This window comes from Phocoena sinus, chromosome 2 (assembly GCF_008692025.1).
Source record: "Phocoena sinus isolate mPhoSin1 chromosome 2, mPhoSin1.pri, whole genome shotgun sequence".
Taxonomy (NCBI): Eukaryota; Metazoa; Chordata; class Mammalia; order Artiodactyla; family Phocoenidae; genus Phocoena; species Phocoena sinus.
This window is the reverse complement of record NC_045764.1, coordinates 133,938,679-133,963,151: the sequence shown is the minus strand read 5'-3', so window position 1 is coordinate 133,963,151 and position 24,473 is coordinate 133,938,679. Positions and strand designations below refer to the sequence as shown.

Here is a 24,473-nt window from a genome sequence, read left to right as displayed (position 1 = left end):
CAAATATTTCTGTTTGGGTATTGTGTGTTTTTATTGTTGGGTTTTTTTCCCCTTCAGATTTTCTTTCTATGTGCCTGTGTCCTTGTCCCAGGAAGCCCCCTGTACTGGTAACTCTCTAATCTGTCTGCATCCTGGTTTTATTAGGTGGAAGGCACCAAGTGATAATGTAAGACCTTTTTTTTTTTTAAACATGGACAGGTTTGTTTTTGTAACTGTCAGCAATGTTTTGGCTATTTTGAGAATGTAGGACAGGGTTAAGGATTAGTACCAGCATTCTCTTTTCTGTGTATCAGAGCCGCTTAGCAGTAATTAATCAGGACATTAGGTTTTGTGCCTTTGGTTCAGGTCATTTGCCTATGAGCTGCTCCAGCCTTATACAAAGGCATACTGCATATGTTTCTGGGTACCTTTTTGAGAGAAGATTTAAATTGGCCAGATGAATAATACTTTGTTACAAGTGTTTTGCCCTAGGCAAAAAGGTTTTCCTCATATTATCATAGCCTGAAGCTGCAATCCTCAAGCTTGATGTGACTGGTGTTATACTGTCACATGGCAATGATGTAAGAACCGGCCTCTCTGTGTCAGACAAATCTGGATTTAGGGGAATTATAGCAGATGTTGCAAAATGGCAACAGTTTAGCAAGTTCCTTTTATCCTGCTGTTGGGAGGCAAGACTACTAAGTGTACCAGACAGAAAAGAATGTTTTCTTTGATCCTTTACACTCTGGGGTAGGGACTTCCCCAGTTAGAGAACGTCATTAATGATATAGTTATACAGTCACTGATGGATCAGAATACAGAATTAAGGGTTGGCTTTTTTTTTTTTTTAGTATTTGTTTTGATTAAGCTTGGGGTTTGTGGTCATTTGCATTACATTATAAGCCTCAGAAACCCTCTAAGATTTTATTCTTATTAAAGAAAGCCTAATTCAGTGGAAGAACAAAAACTAACCTGCACACAAAATGTTTTAACTTTGGCAACCCTATCCACTCGAGGCTGTTATGCAAAGCTAAATTACGTGAATTCCGAGAAAGAGAAAAATAGGAAATATAGTATTTTAATTTTCACATTCTAGTAAGTATTAATAAGTATATTCAACGATGTTGAATAACAAGGTACCCCGCATTGTCAGTGTTCATGCAAGTCTTAGTTTCTTAAAAGAAAAGCTGTTTTCAAAAGCTTTGGATTCCTCTGATCTGGATTCTTTCCCATTCCATTCTACTAAAGTTAATTCATACACGTGATCAAGGTGTGTAGGTAGATGACAGTGACGTGGGGACAAAAACGAACACAAAAGCCATTCCCTGATAGAAGTGATGCCAGGTTTGATTTATGGGAACTGCGTCTAGCTGTGGTTTGTGTGTGTTTCTAGTCTCTAGAACCTTCTTTTGGCAATGTAGTATTAAATATCACTACAGCATGTTGTCCATGGCACTTCATAACATGCCTGCAGAAGTCAGCCTGTGCATGAAGGACAATAAGAAATAATTTCCTACTAGGTAAAGATTTCCAGTGACTTAAAACCCACACGCATAATGAGTTTGCTCTTTTTATGCAAATGTTTATCGATCATTTCCATTGGAGCATTAGATAGTGAAATGTGTGCAAATATTTAGAAAATTTCTTTAAAAGGTTTCTATCTTTATGAAGAGTATTTTTTAAATTCTTATTTGCCAATTGTGATCATTGTTGGGAGCCTCCGAAATAATTAGTGTATCCTCTTTTTCAGACAGTTTTCAATGAAAACAGAGGGAAAAAAATGAACATAAGGTATGTTTAAAGAGCATCAATATAGGGACCTATATTTTGTATATATATATATAATTTTTTATTGGAGTATAGTTGATTTACAGTGTTGTGTTAGTTTCAGGTGTACAGCAAAGTGAATCAGTTATACAAACACATATATCCACTCTTTTTTTATTTTTTTTAGATTCTTTTCCCATATAGACCATTACAGGGTATTGAGTAGAGTTCCCTGTGCTATACAGCAGTTTCTTATTAGTTTATATTTTGCATATGTTTTTAAAGATATCAAAGGTAAAGACAATCACAAAAGCAGGCTGATAGAAGACTGTCAATAATGCTGCATCATTCTTTATAAAATACTATCTGTAGTTGTACTTGATTATCTTTGTACATTTCACTTATTTTACCACCGTTTGACCTAGGGAAAGGATTTGCCTATGCAGTGCAAAGAGAGAGAATGTTGAGGAAGATACTGGGTTTGTCATTTGAGTAATAGATTATATAGAAATGGACAATAATTACATATATTGCTGCCCCTTTAATAAGGTAAACATGTGTTCTCAAAAGAAATGTGCTGGAAATCAATTTACATTTTAAAATTCTAAAATCATATTTTATTTAAATATAAGACTAGGTACATTTGTCCTACGAAGATCTTTAAAAAGGGGAACTTCCTTAAAAATGGCTTTGCTCTAACTTTGAATTTAAGGTTATATGATAAAATGCACACATTTATTGAACATCATTCATCCAAACTCCTGACTGAATCCTCTCCTATGATTTAAATCAACCTCTCTGTCATCCAAAGCCAGATCAGCGACACATTTGATGTTTGGTTACAAAGACAACCATAATGGTTGGGTTAAGTATGGCACTGCATTTATTGGTACTTCTGTAGACTTTCGAAGGAGGAAAAATGAAAGTGGCTTTGTGAAACCTGCTGTGTTAAGGTCAGAGGGACTGCTAAAAATGTTTCCAATGAAAGGTCTTTGGGTTTGTTTCCTTTTTTCTTCCTGAAATGTCTGTACCAGATATCTCAAAATGCAGAAAATGCATATCTTTTTCAGAAATCCCAACCCAGCTCTCAAACATCCTGGCACCAGACAGTAATTCCCACACATACGTAGCTCAATCTAAGAACAATTTGGAAGAGTCTGCAGCATGGTAGTAGCATCTGTTGTTTCACTGTTCAATAATTCACAGTTAGCCGGAGTAGGACATGCAAACAATCCTTTTTCGTATTTGCATACTTGGAATTTGGCTTTCTGATTCATGATCATTCCCATTAGCTTTGAAAATTCACGTTTCTGTCTAGTTGCATGTTTTGCTTGAGCGAGCTCAAATTATGCTCTTGACTCAAATATTATTACAAGTGTAAATACTTTGGAGATATAAGTGTCTGCCACTGATTTGGGGGTGTTTGTTTTATTGATTTTCATCTGGCAAGTTTAAAATATAAGTAAACTTTTCATGGAGGGTTTGGGGCATTTGTTTGAACACTCCTGGAGTAATTGGAAATGCAACAATTGTTTAAAAAGTGGCATTGTCCATGAAAAGATTTAGTGAGGGATGAAGAAATTTCTTGAACCTAAAGACCTAATCTGGTGATCCAATTCTCCCCACTGTGTCCATTCCCGTGAAACTCCATTTACTTGCCCCTATCCATCACCAGCTCCCCGCATCCTACCTAGCCAATCCTCTAGGTTTCCCACATTGTCTCCTCTTTTGTCTTTTCAGTCTAAACAGAAGAACAACAGATAGGGTTCTGAAGGGCAGGGAGCATCAGGAGAATGGCTGAGATGAGGGTCAGAGTCCTGCCCCTACTGCCAACAGTTACTAGGGTTTGTGCTGCCCGGCTGAACAGTGTTCAAAGGCTTTGCTGGGCTTTGTTCCACTGTGTAGGGATTAGGCCTGGCGGTCTGAGAATTTGCCTTCTAATTAAAAAGGATAAAAGATAGAAGTAGCATTAGACTAAAACAGAGCAGTGATACTTCACAGGCTGATTTTTTTTTTAAGTCACAAGACGACGCTAGAAGTTGTCAGGATATTTTTATTTCTTTAGTATTCCAGTCAAATTTAAAAAAAAAAAAAAAGAAAAAAGAAAGAAAGAAAGAAAACTTTGGAAACTCCTCCCAGCTGTTGTGCATGGTGCATGGAAGCCTAATTGCATCTAAAATATCTGATATTTACAGTGAGACTGCTATGGTGGAGGATTTGCCGTCAGCATTGGAGAATGAAAGCTGCTTCCAGAGCCTCCTTCCTCTTTCTCAAATGCTGGCAAGAAATTAATTCTACCCAAAGTGAATTCTGCTTTTCACTGCACCCCAGTGTGCCTTGCTCTCAAGACTTCCAGTGCCTACCCTACCTATTCTCTTTTCAAGGATCAATCATTCCTTTCATCTCCTTGCAGCTGTAGACACTATCTCAACCAGGTGTGAAATGCAATTAAGAAATAATTCTGACCTCACGGTCTTTTTTTTTTTTTTCTTAATAGCAACCCGATGGAGGGCGGTTTTTAAACTTTCCCATCAGCACTGTTAATGTTTTGTGACAGTAAATGTGATTCTGCGTCTACATTTTGTTAAGAGCGAAGCCATCCCCAGATCCAGGGGCGGACTGGCAGCGTCCAAACAGATGATGCACCCTCTTAAATGCACTTGCCTGCCCTCCAGTGCGGCCCTTCTTGCCGTGTATAAAGAACTCTATGCTGACAGCAGAAGCGCAAGTGACACTTGTTGAATTTAACCAGCGACTGGGAGTGTTTTGCCAAGTACTCCAGAGACAGGTTCTACCCTCTGTATCACAGGAAGGCATTTGAGGTGAGAATTTCTGTTAGAAATGCTGTTGGGATTACACAAGTTAGTTGAGGTGGGTTGTTTTCTTTTTTCTTTTAAGGGAGAGAAAAGGAGGAAAGAGTTTCGTGGAGGACTTCAGAGCTTTCAAAGCCACTGAGCTCAGATTGCAGACAAGTATAAAGGAATGCTCCCTCGTTCCCACAGAGCTCATGTTACGTCATGAAGCCAAAAGACTGAATTTCTTATTTTCCACTTTTCTTATTTTTTTCAATTTGCCCAGAATAAAGAAATAAAACTCCCTTAGTAAAGGGATTTTTTAAAGTATGAGATTATAATGAGACTAACCTCTATATTTCAGAGACACTAAATAGGCTTTTGTTCATTTTTTTGAAAAATCCATTTTTTTTTTTTGCTTACTTTTATTGAATTGAGCAAGTTACCAATGGACTGCATTAGGCATAACTGGAAACTTGGAAACCAGGGAAAGCACACAGAGCCATCTCACTACCTAGCATACAATTTGGGGGGTTAAGTCTATGAATAATGTGCATGTTGTTTTCGTCATAAGACTGAATTCAGTATTTCTAATTTCCTAAAGTTTAGCCTTTTTTCTTTTAACGCCTAAACAGAATGAATAGGTCAGTGGCTGTATTTTTTTTTAATAAATGCATTACATTATGCACCTTTACAAAATATTTATGAAACAATGCTTGCAAAATAATCCATATTGATTTTCATGGTCAGCTTTGTGAAAAAGAATAAAAAGATTCTCCCCAGTTCTGAGTTCAGGGACAGCCATGGTAATTTATGTTAAATTTCAGTCCCTTCTTTTATTTTTGTCTTTTTGAGATAACCATTCCCCCTGCTGATTTTCCAAATGTAGCAAAGCTGGGTCTGCTAGTTCCACTCTAAAGAAAACAAAGATAATAATCTGATTTAGATGTTGAAGAATATCAGTATGAATGACAACAGTAGTAGGTAACAGTGAGTCAACATTTCTCTTTCCAATCCCAGTTTCTCTTTAGCATTTAAAATATGTCAGCCAGTAGTACAAAGCCAAACCATGTTAAGAATGTAATTCACAATATTTTGGCTTCTCTTTTTTACTAGCTTTTGAGTAATAAACGGTACAGAAAGAGGTCTTTGTTGTGTTTATAATACATGTATAACCTGGTGGGAAGTGGAATAAAAAATGTATATTATTTGCATAACTTGAACTAAAGAACCTAGTGCATTATTGGGTTTGAATGTCTTAAATTTAAGTGAGCTGGCTTAAGAGTAATATTACTCTATTACTCTTTTGTAATTCATATAATGAAATCATACGGCTAAAAAAAATTTAAGGTTTTAACAATGATAAGTGGGACCTGATTTTTGAACTCCTTTTTAATGAAAACAGTAATTTATAAACCGGCACATTGCGCCCCTTTTTGTTTGCTGACAATAAAAGGCTGTAGCATTTGTATCCTTTCATCTGCTCTCCCCTCCGTGCATGGGGGAGAAGCCCATTTAGCCTAATGGTGCAGGCACCAAGGACTAACACCTCCTGGAATATGGAGAACTCTGCTTCCCAGACACAACCATTGGAATGTCTGGATCCTGTGCACCTTTCTGTGAACTGACAACCACTCCACAGCAACCTGCATTTCCTTCAAGTCTACCATGTGAGCCTTTTGAGTAAGTTGGGTGAGACTGAAGCTCCAAGGCTCCCAGAGCTTGCACCACACATAGAAAGTGAGAACAGACTTCACTTCACATGGGTGGTGCTAGTCATCTTTAAATCCCATGGGTGAGGGATTTTTCCTTTAGTGGAAACATAGACCCATAGCCATGCACCATCCCCCCCACCTCAAAAATGTGCTTTTGCTTTTAAAATAGCTGAAGTTACTTAATATTTGTATATAGGGAACAGAATCTTAAATGCTTCTTTTTAATTTTTAAAAAATATTTATTTAATTATTTGGCTGCACCTGGTCTTAATTGCGGCACGCAGGATCTTCGTTGCGGTGCGTGGGATCTAGTTCCCTGACCAGGGATCGAACCCAGGCCCCCTGCATTGGGAGTGCAGAGTCTTAACTGCTGGACCACCAGGGAAGTCCCTTAAATGCTTCTAATTGTACTAGCACAGAAGTTCATGTTGTTTACCTGGCTGAGTGTTCTACTATACCGCTAAAGAGAAATTATTCTTGTCTATATAGCCCCTGTTTCAATAAGCAATATGGTGTAAAACCAGATGTTGGAATTCTCCCTTCTTGCTGTGCCAAACAAATAAGATTATTATATATAAACTATTTTACTCCAAAATTACTAAAGTATTTCTTGAAAGGATGTAGGAATGACTAAATTAGTAAACTAATAGAATGAAAAATAAAGGAAGTGATCAAATGTACAGAAGCAAATAGAAATTGTTTAAAATAAGATATTACGCATTTGGGGTATATACTCATTTCTTATCAAATAAATTCAAATATCAAATACAAATGACATTGTCTTTTATTAATTTGATTAAATTTTTTCTTTTTTAATTTTAGAACTGCTCATATGGGGCAGGAAAGTTTTTCACTTAGAGTACTTTACCCTATAGTAAATGGAGTGGGTCTCCTTCCTGAAAATACAATGCTACAGGCATAATTATAGTAGCAGTCAACTCTATCATCTAAATGACTATGTTGAGGATGTAATAACTAATTATTTTTTATCTTAATTTTAAAAAGCAAAATCTGAAACAGATCAGCTCAGTTGGAATCACCCTTTCAAAATGTTAAAACCGTCACACTGGTTCTACAAAGGGCATCCTAAAGATCCTTCCAGTTGACTCTCTGCTTTTTGTCTCTGGAAGGAGAGGGGTGGGGGAAAGGAGAGTTTAGAGAGGAGGTATTGGCTTGAAAAATAGACTTGGATGAATTGCAAGCTCTGAAAACAGATTTCTTTATCTGAAAGCCAGGTTAGACCCCAGACTGCTATTCTGAGCCACCTGGTCCAGTTGAGAAGACTGCCATCTCTAGGATGGCATATGAGCTGGGTGCTTTTTCACTTCCTTGTCTCTGGACTTTTTACAGCCTTAAGTCTCTCCTAAGCAGGAAAATTCCACTTTTGCCAATCTGTATTTTGGAGATATGGACTACCATCTACCTGTGTGGGGCTGAGATCATAAAAGTCCTTTCCCTGGCAATACAATCTGGATCGGAACCAAGGTCATAAGGTAAATAGACAGTGCTTTATCCTCTCAGCCAAGCCCTTGATAAGGGGCGCTCTTTGATGTTCAGAATGATTAGTTGGCTTTTTCAGAACTTATATCCAAAACTGTAATACATAATGCATTTGCTTCCATCGTAGAGCTGCTGATACATGGTTGAAAGTCAATTTAAAGATTACTTAATGACAAGAACTACTTTAAATCAATCAAATGCTTCAGAAAGCAAAAATGATCTTCAACTAACAAAAAAAAAAAATTGCAAGCAAATATACCTACAGTTTTCAACTTCTTCCCAATAACTCATTATATTTCTTCTTTTAATAAAAGCCAGCTGCTGGCTCGTTGAATCCCTCACTAATGGTGCCTCTTTCTCCATGGCTTCATCATGGTTAAATTATTTGCAGTAAACAATGCCCCTTAAACAAGGTGTAAAGACTTCCATGATGCATAGAATGGTCATATCTACTATATTGGTAATAAATGGCTTCCACCTGGTGCCTAATTGCAATGAAAACCTGTTCATTTTTTCCACATCCTTTGGTTCTGAAAATTGTCTCTTATTTGCTCACCGGAGCAATATAAATGTGGAGCACATAACATAGGTTGCGTTAGACGCTTTACCAGGGCAAATGCTGCACACAGAACCCTTGACTTCTGCAGTTTTTCCTTGATAAAAATCATTGCTTCATTTGGACATCCTAGTAACCTATTTCTTTCTTGTCTCTCCTATGACATCTGGTTTTGTTGAGCCTCGTCTTGACTGGATTTCAGAAGATGTTAGAAAGAAAACTAACATAAAAATGGGGAAGAAGGAACAAAGCAACAGAGATCTGAAGGCTAAAGTTAATAGTAAGTGGTAAGTTACATCAGAATGGATGCCAGATTGATACCAAAATCAGAGGTTGGAAAAAAAAAAGTTTCCTCTTTAAAAAAGAAAGTAGCAGAAATAAAAAATAAATTAAAAAGAAGGTAGCCACATTATTTAACTTTCTTCCGATTTTTTCCTTATTGAAAAAAATGCTGTGAAAATGAATTAGGTTTTATTGGCCTCTATAAACCCAATGTGTTTCTGATCCATTCTATTTTTATACCATTTTATTTATCTATTCATAAATAGTAAAAGAACTAATAAAAACAACTACCCTTAATAAGTGCTTGCTGTGTGCCAACTCATTTAATCTTCACATTATCCCCATCTTACTAAGCAGAAAACTGAGGCAGAGAGAGGTTAAGTACCTTGCTCAAGGTCACAACAGCTGGAGTTGGAGCAGCTATGACTTCAACCTAGTAGTTGGCTTGAAAGCCTGCCTTTTTAAGCACTATGTTAAGAGCAACCCAACACCATCCTATGGAAAGGAAGGTCCCACAATGGCACATCCTCTCTGTTTATTAAATATGAATGTCTACAAGCATAGACTATAGAGCTTGACTGCCTGAGTTGAAGTCTTCTACTAGTTATATCATGTGGGGCAACTTATTTAAGCTTTCTGTGACTGTTTTCTCACCTGAAAAATGAGAACAATAATAGTCCCTCTCTCAAAGTGGTATTGGTAGGATTAGATGAGCTGGCCTATTAAAAACTCAGAATAGCACCTGGTTTGATATGGTCATCGCTTAATAGGTGTCTTATTTTCTTTTGTTGGTGTTAAGTATCCCAGTGTTGATTTCCTCTGCCGGGTAGCCTGGTGAGCAAATAGCTCTTCTATGAGCCATCTGAAAAAGAATGCCAGGGTCTCCTTTCCTTTATCAGGGCTCTTAGCCAAAAGCTATATATATATATATATATATATATATATATATATATATACTATACATATATATTAATCTATATGTTCTAGGGAGGAACAAAATGTTTGGCTTTAAGAGAGTATTGATTATAACGTAGTATACTTTTAAAATCAAAGTGCAAAACTCAGAAGCATTTTTAAAGTAGCTCAGAAATTTTTTTGAACAATTGAAGTGTGCTATCAACATCATTGAATACAAAATCAAAGTCTCACAACTTATAACCTGGAACATTCAATAACTTGTTAACATGCTTAGTCCTGGAGTACACAGCCAGTTGCGGTACCTGCATACATTCTCTGGACTTCACTCTGCGTTTCTCACTGTGATGTTAATGGTTCCTTTGAAGAGGTTAAAAGCATATTGAGAGCAGCAATCGATGCAACTGTATTTATATTTCGTAATTTTCTCAAATCTGAGGATCCACCTTAATCAGAAATGCATTCAACACCTTACAAGATAAAGGACACTTGTCACACTAATGAATATTGCTTATTGTCTTTGAACCCTGACAATGATTTTTTAGCATGACACACATCAAGATTATCTTAATATTCCAATGCTAAATAACCATGTGTTCGTAAAAGCCTTTTAGAAATTGGAGCAAAATTTTCAGAAATTCTTATCCTAAATTGTTGCTTATTTAAATTGGGCCCATTTTTATTTCAATGTTTTTCTTGGCCACATTGAAGTCATGACCAGTTGCCCTGGGAACTCACCAGAAATTTGGCAGGTGCTTTGCAGGGCAGAGAACAAGAGGAGAGGTAAGTTCAGAAGGTAATTGTACAATTTCAGATACCTTTCTTCAGCTTTCGTCATTCAAACCCAAAATAGTACTCAGGGGAAGATGGAAGTTGGGAGAATTTTGAGTCAGGAGTTGGCTGATTTGGTAGCTCTCTTCTGGCTAAGATCTAGAAAAACGGGGAGAGAACCTCTACCAATGAAGTAAGGAGGGACCCACACACCAAGCAGACCTCACCTGAGAGGGGGGGCATGCCCACCACCACCATGACCCACTGACACCAGATTTCTCTGAGGGTGTCTGCAGGCCTTTAAAAGCAACGGCCAAGCCCACAAAGAACAATCTAACGTGTGGACTAAGGAGAAACTGAAGCACGAGGTGGATTTTCTTTTCTTTACATTTCTTTGTGTTGATCCTACTGTTAGTGTTCTCTATCAAAATGCCTTTCTCCAGTTTCCTCAGCCCAGCGGTTCGAAAGTTTGCATGAAGTAGACACATATCACTACGTATGAACAGCGAAATGTATTTGAAAATAAATGTTTTAATTAAAATTGACATTTCTAAGCCTACTGCTGAGGGCAGCTGCTTTTTCTCTAAAATTACTTTGTCCATCTCCATAGGAGTCCAATATAAGAGGCGTTCCCATCCCACTTTAATACTAATTTAGTATCAAACAAACAGCGTTACTGTGTATACACAAATTTTCTACTTTGGGTTGTTAAACCAGTTCTAAAAGACTACGAACGGGTTTTGCACTCAAAGCATTCGCCTATTTGCCTATTTTCCCCAAACGTATGCGTTTAACAAGTTGACTGCCCAAGACAAGTGGACTAGAAGCTCTCTCACTCAGGGTTTATGGATGGAGGGGGTCAAGGAGTAGACATCTGTGCCTGCATTTACCCCTGTGCCCTCAACCTTGCTGGAACAGGCACTGTTGGGGAGGTGTGTGTCATCAACAAAGCGCCAGATGTTTGGGAAGCAACTGTAGCTCCCAGGCTGGATTGAGCCCTTAACTATGCGGTGGGCATCATTCATTCACTCAACAAATGCAGCAGTATTCCAGTCCCCACTAGCTTACGTTCTAGTGAGAGGAGGAAGGAAATAAAATTATGTAGCATATTAGCATTTGGGAGTTGTGATGGGGAAACACGAAGCGTAGAAGGAAGAAGGGGAGGTCGGGGAGTGAGGGTGTTTTCTATTCAGAAAAGAGTGATGACATTTGAATGAAGAGTCAAAGGAGGTGAGGGAGCAAGACATGCTGAGATTCTGGAGAAGAGTGCTCCGGACAGAGGAAAGTGAATACCCTGAGGCAGGAACGTGCCTGGTGAGTTTAAGGAGGCAGCAAGGAGGCTGGGTCGCTTGGGCAAGGTGAGCAGGGTGAGAAGATCCGGGACGTAAGGCATGGTAAGAACTTTGGCTTTACTCTGAGTCGTTGGTGGGTTTTCTTTTAGTGGGCTAACATGATTTGACCTATTTTTTAATAGATCGTAGCCCTTTCTAAACACATATATCATTACGTCTCACGACGACCCCCTAAAAGGGTGTTAGTGTTATTATCTCCATTTTATAGATGAGTTAACTGAAGCACAAAGTTGTGTGACTTGCCCAAGGTTACACCTAGAAAGTAGGAGAGATGGGTTTTCAAACCCAAGCTGCCTGGCTACAAGCCCTGGCTTCTAACTGCCATGTTCTCCTGCCTCTTTGCAAATTGAATCGAAAGTGAGACATCCTGCCACAAGAGGGGCTTGCTTTTAATTGGGCAGCCAGACAAATGCATATACGGATGTAACAATATTGCACTGAGTATATTAAATATGCCATCAACTCCCATACTTCAATAACCACCTAAAAACCAATGACTTAGGTCTCTTTCTCTAAACTAGGTCTCTCAGCATGTCTCCTGAATTCAATAGTCTAATACAGTTCAGTGAGTTCAACACCCTTGATTAATAGCCTATCATGGGCTGGGATCAACACTAAGCAGTCGCGTTATCTTTGCCCTTAAGGAATTTATATCATAGATCATAGAGAAGCTGACATATAGGTATTGTTCAGTTTAATGTCTCCCAAACATCTCCACCTGGAGGTCTTGTGGACACTTCACAGCAGCAGGAATCTTCCCAAATCAAAAAATCTTCCTGCCCTGGTGCCCCTCTTGTATTTCGTTTGTTTGATGATGATATTCCCTTATGCAGAGTTTTTGGATTCATCCTTGACATCACCTGTTTTCTCATTCCCGTCCTCCTTCTGGTCAGTTCCTGTGAGCTCTGCCTCCTAAGGTTTTTCAGGATGACCCTCTCCACATCCTCTCTACTACCTTTCCCTCCGCAGGGCACCACCAGCTTTAAGCAGAGCAGAGAGCGGCTACATTTTCTATAAAGGGCCACATATAGTCTCTGTCAAATATTATTCTTTGTTTTGTTTGTTTTACAACCCTTTAAAAATGTAAAAACCATTCTTGGCTCCCAGATAACAGCAACAGCCCCCAGCAGGTCTGTCTATTTCCAGGGCTTTCTTCTAGGGTGTCCTCCCACACTGGCCTCCCCCGCTTCTCCCACCCACCTTTCTTTTTTTTTTTTTTTTTTTGCGGTACGCGGGCCTCTCACTATTGTGGCCTCTCCCGTTGCGGAGCACAGGCTCCGGACGCGCAGGCTTAGCGGCCATGGCTCACGGGCCCAGCCGCTCCGCGGCATGTGGGATCTTCCCGGACCGGGGCACGAACTCGTGTCCCCTGCATCGGCAGGTGGACTCTCAACCACTGCGCCACCAGGGAAGCCCTTTTTTTAAAAAATTTAATTTTATACATTAGGTTCTTATTAGTCATCTATTTTTGTTTTTTTTTTTTTTAGTCATCTATTTTATACACATCAGTGTATACATGTCAATCCCAATCTCCCAATTCATCCCACCGCCCCCCCCCCCCAGCCGCTTTCCCCCCTTTGTGTTCATAGGTTTGTTCTCTACATCTGTGTCTCAATTTCTGCCCTGCAAACCGGTTCATCTGTACCATTTCAGAAAGCACTTTCTGCCTCCCCTGTGGCTGCTGGTAGCAGTAGAGAGGAGGGACTTCCTTCCTTGGGAGCAGAAAGGCCAAAGACCACAGTGATGGAGACTCAGTTCTTGAATACACAGCCTGAGTTTACAACCCAGTTCCACCACTTACTAGATTTCCAGCCTCAGGTATATTACTTAACTTCTCTGGGCCTCATTTCCCACCTGTGTAAGTAAGAATAATAATAGTGTTGACTTTATAGGGTTTTTTGAGAATTAAATGACTTACGCATTTAAAGCATTTAGTGTCTGTGTACAGAGTACACACTCAGTAAGTATCAGCCACCATTATGATTATCCGTATCATTCTCTTAGGGTTTAGGACTATGTCAGGACATAGCCATGCTTCTAACCCTGGATTCAGTCCCATTGAGTTAGGTCACCTCATATTTTATTTTTTGAGGTCATCCCCTCTCACCCAAGGCACGGGTGAAGTATGGATACTCTTCATGGGGATATTAATATGCCAATATTTTCCCGCCATGCGTGAGAAAGAGATACATTCAGATATTGCAGGATTCAAGGAATAGAGGCTTTTGATTAAACTGGCCTAAACAATGAAGAAATTACCATCGCATTAATGGTAAGAAGGTCAGAGGTAGGTTGTGCTGTAGCTGATTAAATCAAGGACTCAGATTCTTTTCATCCTCCTGCTCGGCCGCCTTCGGTGTGTCTGCTGGACGTTAGGCCAGGACTGTCATGCTTACAAGGCAGCTGCAATAACTAGAGTCTGGGAGTCATATTCAGATACAGCAACATTCAGTGGACGCGTAGGAATGTCTCTTCTCATGTGCTGTTTTGAGAAGGAAAATACCTCTTGCGTAGACCCCCCCAGCAGACTTCCCTTCACAATCTTTTTTTTTTTTTTTTTTTTTTTTTTTTTGCGGTACGCGGGCCTCTCACTGTTGTGGTCTCTCCCGTTGCGGAGCACAGGCTCCGGGCGCGCAGGCCTAGCAGCCATGGCTCACGGGCCCAGCCGCTCCGCGGCATGTGGGATCTTCCCGGACCGGGGCACGAACTCGTGTCCCCTGCATCGGCAGGTGGACTCTCAACCACTGTGCCACCAGGGAGGCCCCTTTCACAATCTTCAATGGTTAGATTGGGTCACATGTCCATGCCTGAACCAAGGACTGTCAAGGGGATCACCATGATTGATTTACACAAATCAGGATTTACCCTAAAATTAGGAATAAGGGTATATTCTGGAAAAAGACCAGGTGTTCTGTGAGCAAGGAATAAAGGGAAAGCGGCCGCTGGGTAGGCAAACAGCAGGGTTTGCAACAGAGGATTTTTGGTGTTTTTATATTTCAGTACCACATGGTTTATTTTGGAGGGAATAGAGCAGAAGACAGTCTCATCTGGACTAATCAAAGTTTTTCAGTGGGGTTGTGAACTCCCTGTTTTGTGTTTTATATATATATATAAATATAAATATATTTTAATATTAACACATCTGAGATTCTAGTTTTAAAATTCTGGGCCAGCGCAGGCAATGAAGTTTAACTGTCTGGTGTAACTGGTATACAGTTGAAAAAGGGCTTTGCCTAGGAACCTGAGGAGAGCCTTTATTTTAAAAAGCTATCTTCATGTCCGTGAAAGCTGAGGAGTCAGCCTTAGGCAGGGATTCATATCTGAGAGGCTTTCATCCTGACTTGAAACAAACAAAATAGAGGATCCTAAAGAGCAGTGTGATCTGACCATCTACGAGGCTCAAACATTCACCTTAATTATATCTGTCTCTGTCCCTGCTTCACCTAAAACTAGACAAGAGCCTTCAGCAAGCATCAGATTTCTGAAAGGGCACCAACACTGTCCACCATCGTTTAGAGAACTGGAATTTACAACTGGAATCATTGCTCTTTACATTTCAGAAGTACATCTTCTGCTCAGTGTTGTCATTTTGTAAGCTTTCGACTAGCACCAAGATGTATGGAAAATTCATAATGAAGTCAATATTCATAATAAAATCTTGTATTGGTATCTTTTGGCCAGCTCAAGTTTTATATTTATATAGGCCCCGAAAAAAAGATCCTAGACACTAAAACTAAAAACACTCTAGGTAAATTTAAAGAGGAGTTTCTATTATAAATGTTGTCTATACTTTGAAGGCAGAGAATCCTTATAATTTTGAAGTGAAAATCTTTAAGATCCTTCACTGAATTTCTGGCATTTTATAGACGAGGAAACCAATTCTCCAATCAAGTGCTGGATGGGCCTTAAGTTCCCAGCGCTCAGGAGCTACAGAATTGGGATTAAGATCCATGTCCCCGGACTTCCCTGGTGGCACAGTGGTTAAGAATCCGCCTGCCAATGCAGGGGACACGGGTTCAAGCCCTGGTCCAGGAAGATCCCACATGCCGCGGAGCAACTAAGCCCGTGCACCACAACTACTGAGCCTGCGTGACACAACTACTGAAGCCCGCGCGCCTAGAGCCCGTGCTCTGCAACGAGAAGCCACCGCAATGAGAAGCCCGTGCAGGCTTCCCTGGTGGTGCCGTGGTTGGGGGTCCACCTGCCGATGCAGGGGACACGGGTTCGTGCCCTGGTCCGGGAAGATCCCACATGCCGCGGAGCAGCTAGGCCCGTAAGCCATGGCTGCTGAGCCTGCGCGTCCGGAGCCTGTGCTCCGCAACGAGAGGCCACAAGAGTGAGAGGCCTGCATACCACAAAAAAAAAAAGCAAAAGAGTAGCCCCAGCTCGCAACTAGAGAAAGCCCGTGCACAGCAACAAAGACCCAGTGCGGCCAAAAATAAATAAATAAAATTTGAAGAAAAAAAAAAAGATCCATGTCCCCTGTGATACATTACAGGCGGCCACAAACTTTTTGAGCTCCTGCCCTTGAAAGGTGGAGTCTAATTCTCTTCGCCTTGAATCTGGCCTGAACTTATTGACCTGCTTGATTGATAGAATGTGACTAAAGTGATGTTCTGGGGCTTAGGGGGCTAGGTCAGAAGGCTTGCGGCTTCTGCATAGGCCCTCTTAGAATGCTTGCTCTGGGGAAGCCGGCAGTAAGAAGTCTGACCCCCATGGGACTGTCACATCGTGAAAAAGTCCAAGCCAGCCAGTGGAAAGACAGCATAAAGAGAAAGAAGCCTGCCAAGCCCTCAGCCATTCCAGATACCCTCCAGCCAAGATCCCCAATAGAGGAGTCGAAGAAGCCTTCCGATGACCCTAGTCCCAGCCACCACTTGACTGCAAGCACATAGGAGACCCCAAGCTGGAACCATCTAGTTAAGCCCAGCTGATCCACACAACTGTAAGAGGTAAATAATAAAATTTGTTTTAAGCCACTAAATTTTGGGACAGTTTGTTATGCAACAATAACTAGGGCATCCTCTGACTTGATACCTTTACTCACATCATTAATAAAAATACAGAAAACAGGAAATTAAAATCCTAGAGGAAACAAAGATTCTTCAGGCTGTTGGGGAGTTACAACCTTGCTTTGCTCACGTGTTCTGTAAAGCACAGTGTCATTTGAAGTCCATCTAGATTATAATCCTTAAAATGCTTTAACAGTCCACATCACATGACAAAAGTGAGCTTTAATATTCATGTGACAGTGTAGCTTAGGAATTGAGGCACGTTCAGGGAATCAGGGCAACATACTTCTGGATTCTACGGTATTTACACCAATGTTCATAAATGACTGAATGCGACTTGGAAGAAAGAGATCTTCCACGATAGTTTTAAAGGCCCTTTCAAGGATTATTGAGATTCAAATACAGTCTTCAATATTAAACTATTGCATAGCTAATATCATTTGAAAGTATTATTGGTCAATGTTTGGCTGTACTCCACAACATTCTCTTGTGAAGAAACTCGTTTATTACCGCTAAGGAACCTTTGATTCCTTACTACTGAAAATCAGAACATTGATTCTATCACAGCAGCCTTCCGTGGGAAGTTGTCCACAAATATCTCAAAGATTTATAGCTTCCAGAGGGGTACCAATATTGTCCTCTATGGATCTATCGTATCAATTCACTTATATCTTTAAAGAATTTTGGAAACATTATGGTAAGTGAAACAAGCCAGACGTGAAAGAGTAAACTGTATGATTCCACTTATGTGAGGGGCCTAGAGTAGTTGAATTCATAGAGACAGAAAGTAGGATGGTGGTTACCAGGAGTTGGGGGGAGGGGGAGAATGGGAAGTTATTATTTAATGGTCAGAGTTTTGGTTTGGAATGATGAAAAAATTCTGGAGGTCGATGATGGTGCCAGTTGCATTAATATTGTGAATATACTTAATACCACTGAATTGTGCACCTAAAAATGGTTAAATTTATAAATTTTGTTATGTATACTTTACCATGATAAAAAAAAATCTTTTACTTTAAGAAAAAAATACAAATAAAAAGAATTGAGGTGTTTTATCAGTCAGCTTCCCCACAGGAAACAGATGGCACACTCAAATTAGGACAATTTGAAGAGAGTTTAATAAAAGGGACTCTTTACAAAGGTTTGGGCAGAGCATAAGGAAATTGCAAGGGAGAGAAGAGAACCCCAGAGCTAGGATGGAAGGAGCAGATAACCAGAGCCAAAGCTGTGTGGAGAGGGCCTTCGAGAGAAATAAGACTTTCAATGTGGGCAGAGCCAGCCTGTAAGAAACCTGCAGGAAGGACTAGCGAGGAGAGCATGGAGAGTGGACAGGAAGGGCAGAGGAAGACAGCCACCATGGTGTTCTGGCTAACATGGGGTCCTCCCCATTAGCCATAATAAACACACAGCCACTGAGTCTACCCCTGCATTGGGTCCCAAAGTATAGTATCAACTAGGCCAAAACACCTACTTTGTGAAAACACAGGGAAACAAAAGAATTATGCGTGAAACATGGATATACAGTTTCCTCTCTCTGGCTCAAAGATGTGATCTGTTGCAGCTCCCCATGAGCCTGCATTATCTCCGCACCACTTCCTGGGGGCTGACACCCTCACTCATCAGAGACTGAAACCCAAGAGAATGAGGCCCAGAAGGAGAGAGAAAACAAATTACCAGTCCTTTTCTATTCATCTACAGCCAGCCCTGCAAGTTCCAGCCTCCAATGCAAGGGCCCATCTCTTTCCTGACCATCCCCTTCAAGGGGTATAGACTTTTCGCATAGACTCAGCAAAATGAAAATATCAGAATGAATAGCGATAAACCCCATATATTTGTGGTTCTGCTGAGTTCCAGTTCTTGTCTGGTAGAGGAGTTTTCAATAAGAATAATTTTGATTTAGCAAAGGGATGTTCTAAGAAATCCTCTTTATTCTTTACAGTTTAGGTGTGCAAACGGTTAATGCACCCACCACATTAGTAGACACTCAAGTGTCATGATCTGTGGGTCATTTTTGCCTCTCACCCTCTCCTGCCTGCCTCAACCCAGCTGTCCCTCCTACTTGACTTAAAAATCTCACTCCATTAACATCAATCCTCCAGGTTAGACCACTACAGCCAGGTCATGCTCTCTAGAAGATCACTGCTGCTATGCACATATGTTACCTGGCAGGAGAAGAAGGGCCCCGGATTAGGAGGTAGGGGAAGGACAGCCATCTTCTGTAGGCCTCTTTCATTAGCACATTAGCATGAATGAGCTTATCAGATTAGCTAATTGTCACCTGGACACTTTGGACGGTGCAGAGATACTGGTGAGGCACATTTCCACAAAAAGCAGGGGGAAAAGCACAGCAATGACAAGTCCCAGAAGAAGCCTGGAGCATCCTGGAAAGACAGGGCACAATGAGGAAAGACAAATGAGGTGCTACAGAGGACAAGAGAGTTAGGAGAGAAAGTTCTGCATGAGAAGGTGCTAAAGATGAATTTCACCATTTTCAAGTTTTGCCTGGGAGCCTTCCTGTTCCCTGCTTGAGGAATGGCAGATGTACAGAGCACCTCAGGAGCAAGCAGATAACTTGACTTCTGTTTCTTGAAATAGTAATGTGGGCACCAACTACTCTGGTAAGATGTAAAACTAGATTAACTTGCAATCCCTCCTGCTACAAACACCTTAAAATGCTACATAAAATACACAAATATTTAAAATATGTAGATAAGTGGCTAAGAAAGAAAGGGAGAGTGCAGGTCTTTGTAACACAAAGACTTGGTTTTTAACACCCAAACAGGAACTAAAGACAAGACTTCGGGCTAGCATGAAGTAAGGAGTTGAAATTTAGACCCTGGCATAAAACCAAGACTGTGATCTTCAGTGAAAGGAAGGACCAGGGGAAAAAATCTACCCAATGACACTGAGAGATAATAAAGAAATTTATCTGAATCTTCCTCAGCTCTAGGTGGGAAAATAACCTCCTTTGGAATTCATACCACAAGGCCAGGGAACCCCAAAATGTAGAAACCAACTTAAAAAGTGGTTTCAGCTAGTGGTAGCCAGCCTTTGAAATAGCCCTCTACGATCCAGTGACACCTCTTAGCCCCTGGGCAAAAGCACCTGCTCTCAGGAGACGTACCTCAACCCAACCATACCTCACTGAGATGAACTCAAAGTTCGTCATAAACAATACTATATTCTCAAGTCAAGCAGACACGAGAGAGAAACAGAAAACAAAACCCCACAGCATTTGACCCCCATGAAATTCAGATAATAGAACTGGCAGTGATATAAGTATATTTTAAATCATATGAGAAAGAACTGAAATCACAAAAACAGGGTACTATGAAAAATAAAGTATAGGTAAAGTTGAGAAAAAAAAAACCTAGAAATAAAATTTTCACCTACTTGTTAAAAAAATTCAATGAATTTGTTAAATAGTAGACTAGACCCAGAAGAAGTGAGAATCAGTGAGCTAGAAGAATAAATCTGAGGGAAATCTCAGAATGAACCACAAATAGATGAATGTTAGGCCTTCTCATGATCTTCTCAACATATCTTTACTTCTCATATTTCCCACATTTTTATTGTTAGGAGTTCCAGAAGGACAGACAAGAGAGAATGAGGGAGATACAGTATTTGAACAGAGAAGGGCTGAGAATTTTCAAAATTAGTAAAAGACATGAATCCTCAAATTCAAGAACCACAATGAGTCTCAAGTAAGATTAGTAAAAATAAATCCATACCTGAGCATATCATAATGAAAATGCAGAACACCAGAGAGAGAGAGAAACAGAGAGAGAGAGAGAGACAGAGAGATCCTAAAAGGCTTTACATAGAAAAGAAGAATTACCTTAAAAAAAAAAAAAAAAAAGATAGCTAACCTTAGAATACTCAGTAGCAACAATGGAGACAAGAAGAAAATGGAATAATGTCTCTGTAGTACTAAGATAAAATAACTATCAACCTAGAATTCTATATACAACTAAACAATAATTTGGGAATAGAAGCAAGAAGATAAAGGCTATAAGTATTTACCACTCATAGACTCTCACTGAAAGGACTTTTCAGGGAAAGTACAGGAGAAGAAAAGGAAAATCAGTCCAGAAGGAAATATAATGCAAGAAACAAAGGCGAACAAATTAATTGCTAACTATGGAGGGCAAATCAAAACAAACATTGATAAACATGCATACACGTGTGCACACACACGCAATAAAAGCAACAATAATAATGAAAAGAATAGGTGATCATAATGAAAGTGTTCTAAGATCCATGTATTGTTCAAGATGTCATAGTGACATTAATTAACTTCAGACTTTGTTAAATCGAGCATGCTTGTTAAAATTTTTAAGGTAATTGTTATCACTAGCTTTCAAGATGGCCCCCAATGAACGGCACCTCCTTGTATTCATGTCTCCCTTCCCAACTGGTCTAATTGGTGAGTAATAAAATATGGTGAAAGACATGGCATGTGACACACAATGCTAGCTCATAAAAGGCATTAGCTTGTGCCTTACTCTCTCTTGGATCACTTACTCAGAGGAAAACCAGTCACCATGTTGTGAGGACACTCAAGCAGCCCTAGGAAGTGGTCTGTGTGGCAAGGAACTGAGACCTTCAGTCAACACCAACTTACCAGATACGCAGGTGAGTCATTTTTGCAAGCAGATCCTGCAGCTCCAGTCAAGCAATCAAATGATTGCAGCCCCAGCTAAATTTTCACTGTGTCCTCATAAGACCCCAAGCCAGAACCACCCAGTTAAGCCACTCCCAAATTCCTGACCCACCAAAACTGTGTGAGGTAATAAATGTTCATTGCTGTTTTAATCTGCCTAGTTTTAGGATAATTTGTTACATAGCAATACATAAATAATATCATAATTATGAAAAGAATAAAATTAGGTCATATAATTTCCAAACCATTAAAGAGAGGAAAGATTTTTTTTTTAAAAAAACACTCAATTCCAACAGAAAACTGTAAGTGAAAGAGGGTGTGTAAAGAGGACTAGTGAAAGCAAGTACAAAATAATATGGTATCATGAAAAATGTAAATAGGCCAAACTTCTCACTTAAAGGAATAATCCTAGATGAGATTTTAAAAAAGAATGTAGCTACATGTTATTTTTCAAATGGAACAGAAAGCCATAAGCATTAGAAGTTAAAGATTAGGAAAGAGATATCAGACAAATAATAACTAAAAGAAGGCTGGCATATGTATATTAATATTACATAAAATAGACCTTTAAGCAAAAGGAATAAAGGAAGTTAAGAATAGAAGCTAGGGACTTCCCTGGTGGCACCGTGGTTAAGAATCTGCCTGCCAATGCACAGGACATGGGTTCGAGCCCTGGTCCGGGAAAATCCCACGTGCTGTGGAGCAACTAAGCCCATACGCCACAACTACTGAGCCTGCGCGCAGCAACAAAGACCTAACGCAGCCAAAAATAAATAAATTAATTAAGTTTTAAAAAAACTTAATTAAAACTTCTTTTTTTTAAAAAAAAAAGAATAGATGATAAAAGTAAAAAATTACCGAGATAACAATTATAAGTTATACCCAGTAATATACCCTCCAAATAAAGCAAAACTTTACAGAATAGCAAGAAGAATTTGATCAATTCATAATCACAGAAGATTTAAACACTCATCTTTCCATAATTATCAAGCAAACTAAAAATTTAGAAAGATCATTTATGATTTGAATGGCATCATTAATAATGATTTAATAAACATGTAGAGAATTATGCCCCAACAATTAAAGAACACACTTTCTTTACAAGCCCACATGGAACATTTACGTAAATTGACCATGTATTAGGCCATAAAAAAATATCAAAAAATCAATATCTCACTGACCATGTTTTCTGACCACAATCAAATAAAATTTAAAAATAATAACAGAAAAACTCCCTGGGATCTTTAAATTTAAAAGCACACTTTGTGGTAACCCATGAGTTAAAGAAGAAATCACAATGGAATTAGAATGTGTTTAGAAGTGAATCACAATTTAAAAAACTCGCATAATGCAACTAAATCATCCTTAATAAATATAAGAGTAGAAATTAAGAAATTTGCAATGATAAAAAAGTAGATGATCAAGAAAAATAAAAGCTATCTTTTGCAAAGACTGTACAAGGCAAATGTCTCTAAGTAAAACTAAGAGGTCATAAAAAAACACAACCTAATAAGAAAAAGAATATAAGTACAGATAAATAAGAGATTTTATAAATCATGAGAGAATACTGTGAATAGTTTCATGCCAACAAATTTGGAAACATAAATAAAATGGAATTTTTATTCTGAAAACAAAAACCTATCAAAGCTAATATAAGAAGAAATAGAAAGCTAAAGACCATAACACTAAAAAAAAAAAAAAAAAAAAATATTATTGGGGCTTAACTGGTGGCGCAGTGGTTGAGAGTCCGCCTGCCGATGCAGGGGACACGGGTTCGTGCCCCGGTCCAGGAAGATCCCACGTGCCGCGGAGCGGCTGGGCCCGTGAGCCATGGCCGCTGAGCCTGCACGTTCAGAGCCTGTGTTCCGCAACGGGAGAGGCCACAACAGTGAGAGGCCCGCGTACCAAAAAAAAAAAAAATTGGATCAGTTGTGAAAAATCTATCCACAAAACAAGAAAACAGAAATACCCGGCTCAGACACTTTTACAAAATCCTATCAAGGCTTCAAAACATAAACTCTATCTTACAAAAACTGATCTAGGGCGGAGATGGCGGAGAGGCCTGCGGCTGCAGGGAGCAGGGAGAGGGCGCCAAAGCCGAGCCGAGCCGAGCCGGAGTAGGCGGCGCAGGCCGGCGCGGCGAGCAGCAACCATGTCTGTGTTCGCGAAGCTGTTCGGGGCTGGAGCGGGTAAAGCCGGCAAGGGCGGCCCGACCCCCCAGAGGGCCATCCAGAGGCTTCGGGACACGGAGGTGATGCTAAGTAAGAAGCAGGAATTCCTGGAGAAGAAGATCGAGCAGGAGCTGACAGCCGCCAAGAAGCACGGCACCAGAAACAGCGCGCTGCCCGCCAGGCACTGAAGCGCAAGAAGAGGTATGAAAAGCAGCTGGCACAGATCGATGGCACACTGTCAACCATCGAATTCCAGCGAGAGGCCCTGGAGAATGCTAACACCAACACCGAGGTTCTCAAGAACATGGACTATGCCTCCAAAGCCATGAAGGCTTCCCACGACAACATGGACATGGATAAAGTTGATGAGTTAATGCAGGACTTTGCTGACCAGCAGGAACTTGCAGAAGAGATTTCAACAGCTATTTCAAAACCTGTAGGGTTTGGAGAAGAGTTTGACGAGGATGAGCTCATGGCAGAATTAGAAGAACTAGAACAGGAGGAACTAGACAAGAATTTGCTGGAAATCAGTGGACCAGAAACAGTCCCTCTACCAAATGTTCCCTCTATATCCCTACCATCAAAACCCACCAAGAAGAAGGAAGAGGAAGACGATGACATGAAGGAACTGGAGACCTGGGCTGGATCCATTTAACTGGTCCAGCGCAGGCTGCGCCCAGAGTCTGGTGGCCTGCGAGGCGGGCAGGCGCGTGCGTGTGTGGGGCAGGCAGGCCGTGGTGCAGGCAGGTTCCATCGCTCTCGAATCTCCCTCCAAAGCAATACGGCTGCATCACTGCTCACTCTGCATAGCATGGTCTGCACCCAGAGGTACAGGTTGTGGGGAGTGGGGTAGGGGGCTGGGAAGTGCCTGCTGTTTATAATGCTGAGTTTCTGTAAAATAAACTGTATTTGCAAATCCAAAAAAAAAAAAAAAAATTGATCTAAAAAAAGGAAGAGGAGAAACTCCCCAACTTGTTTTGTGAAGCTGGTACTTCCTT

At 40.2% G+C, this 24,473-nt stretch overlaps 1 protein-coding gene across 1 annotated transcript; it reads left to right on the top strand.

The window, feature by feature from the left end:
- The first annotated feature begins 23,456 nt into the window (after window positions 1–23,456).
- On the top strand, window positions 23,457–24,130 carry LOC116749351 (charged multivesicular body protein 4b-like). Its single transcript, XM_032623649.1, is given in 2 exon segments — window positions 23,457–23,637; window positions 23,640–24,130. Coding segments are annotated over 2 exon segments (672 nt in total).
- The last annotated feature ends 343 nt before the right edge of the window (window positions 24,131–24,473 follow it).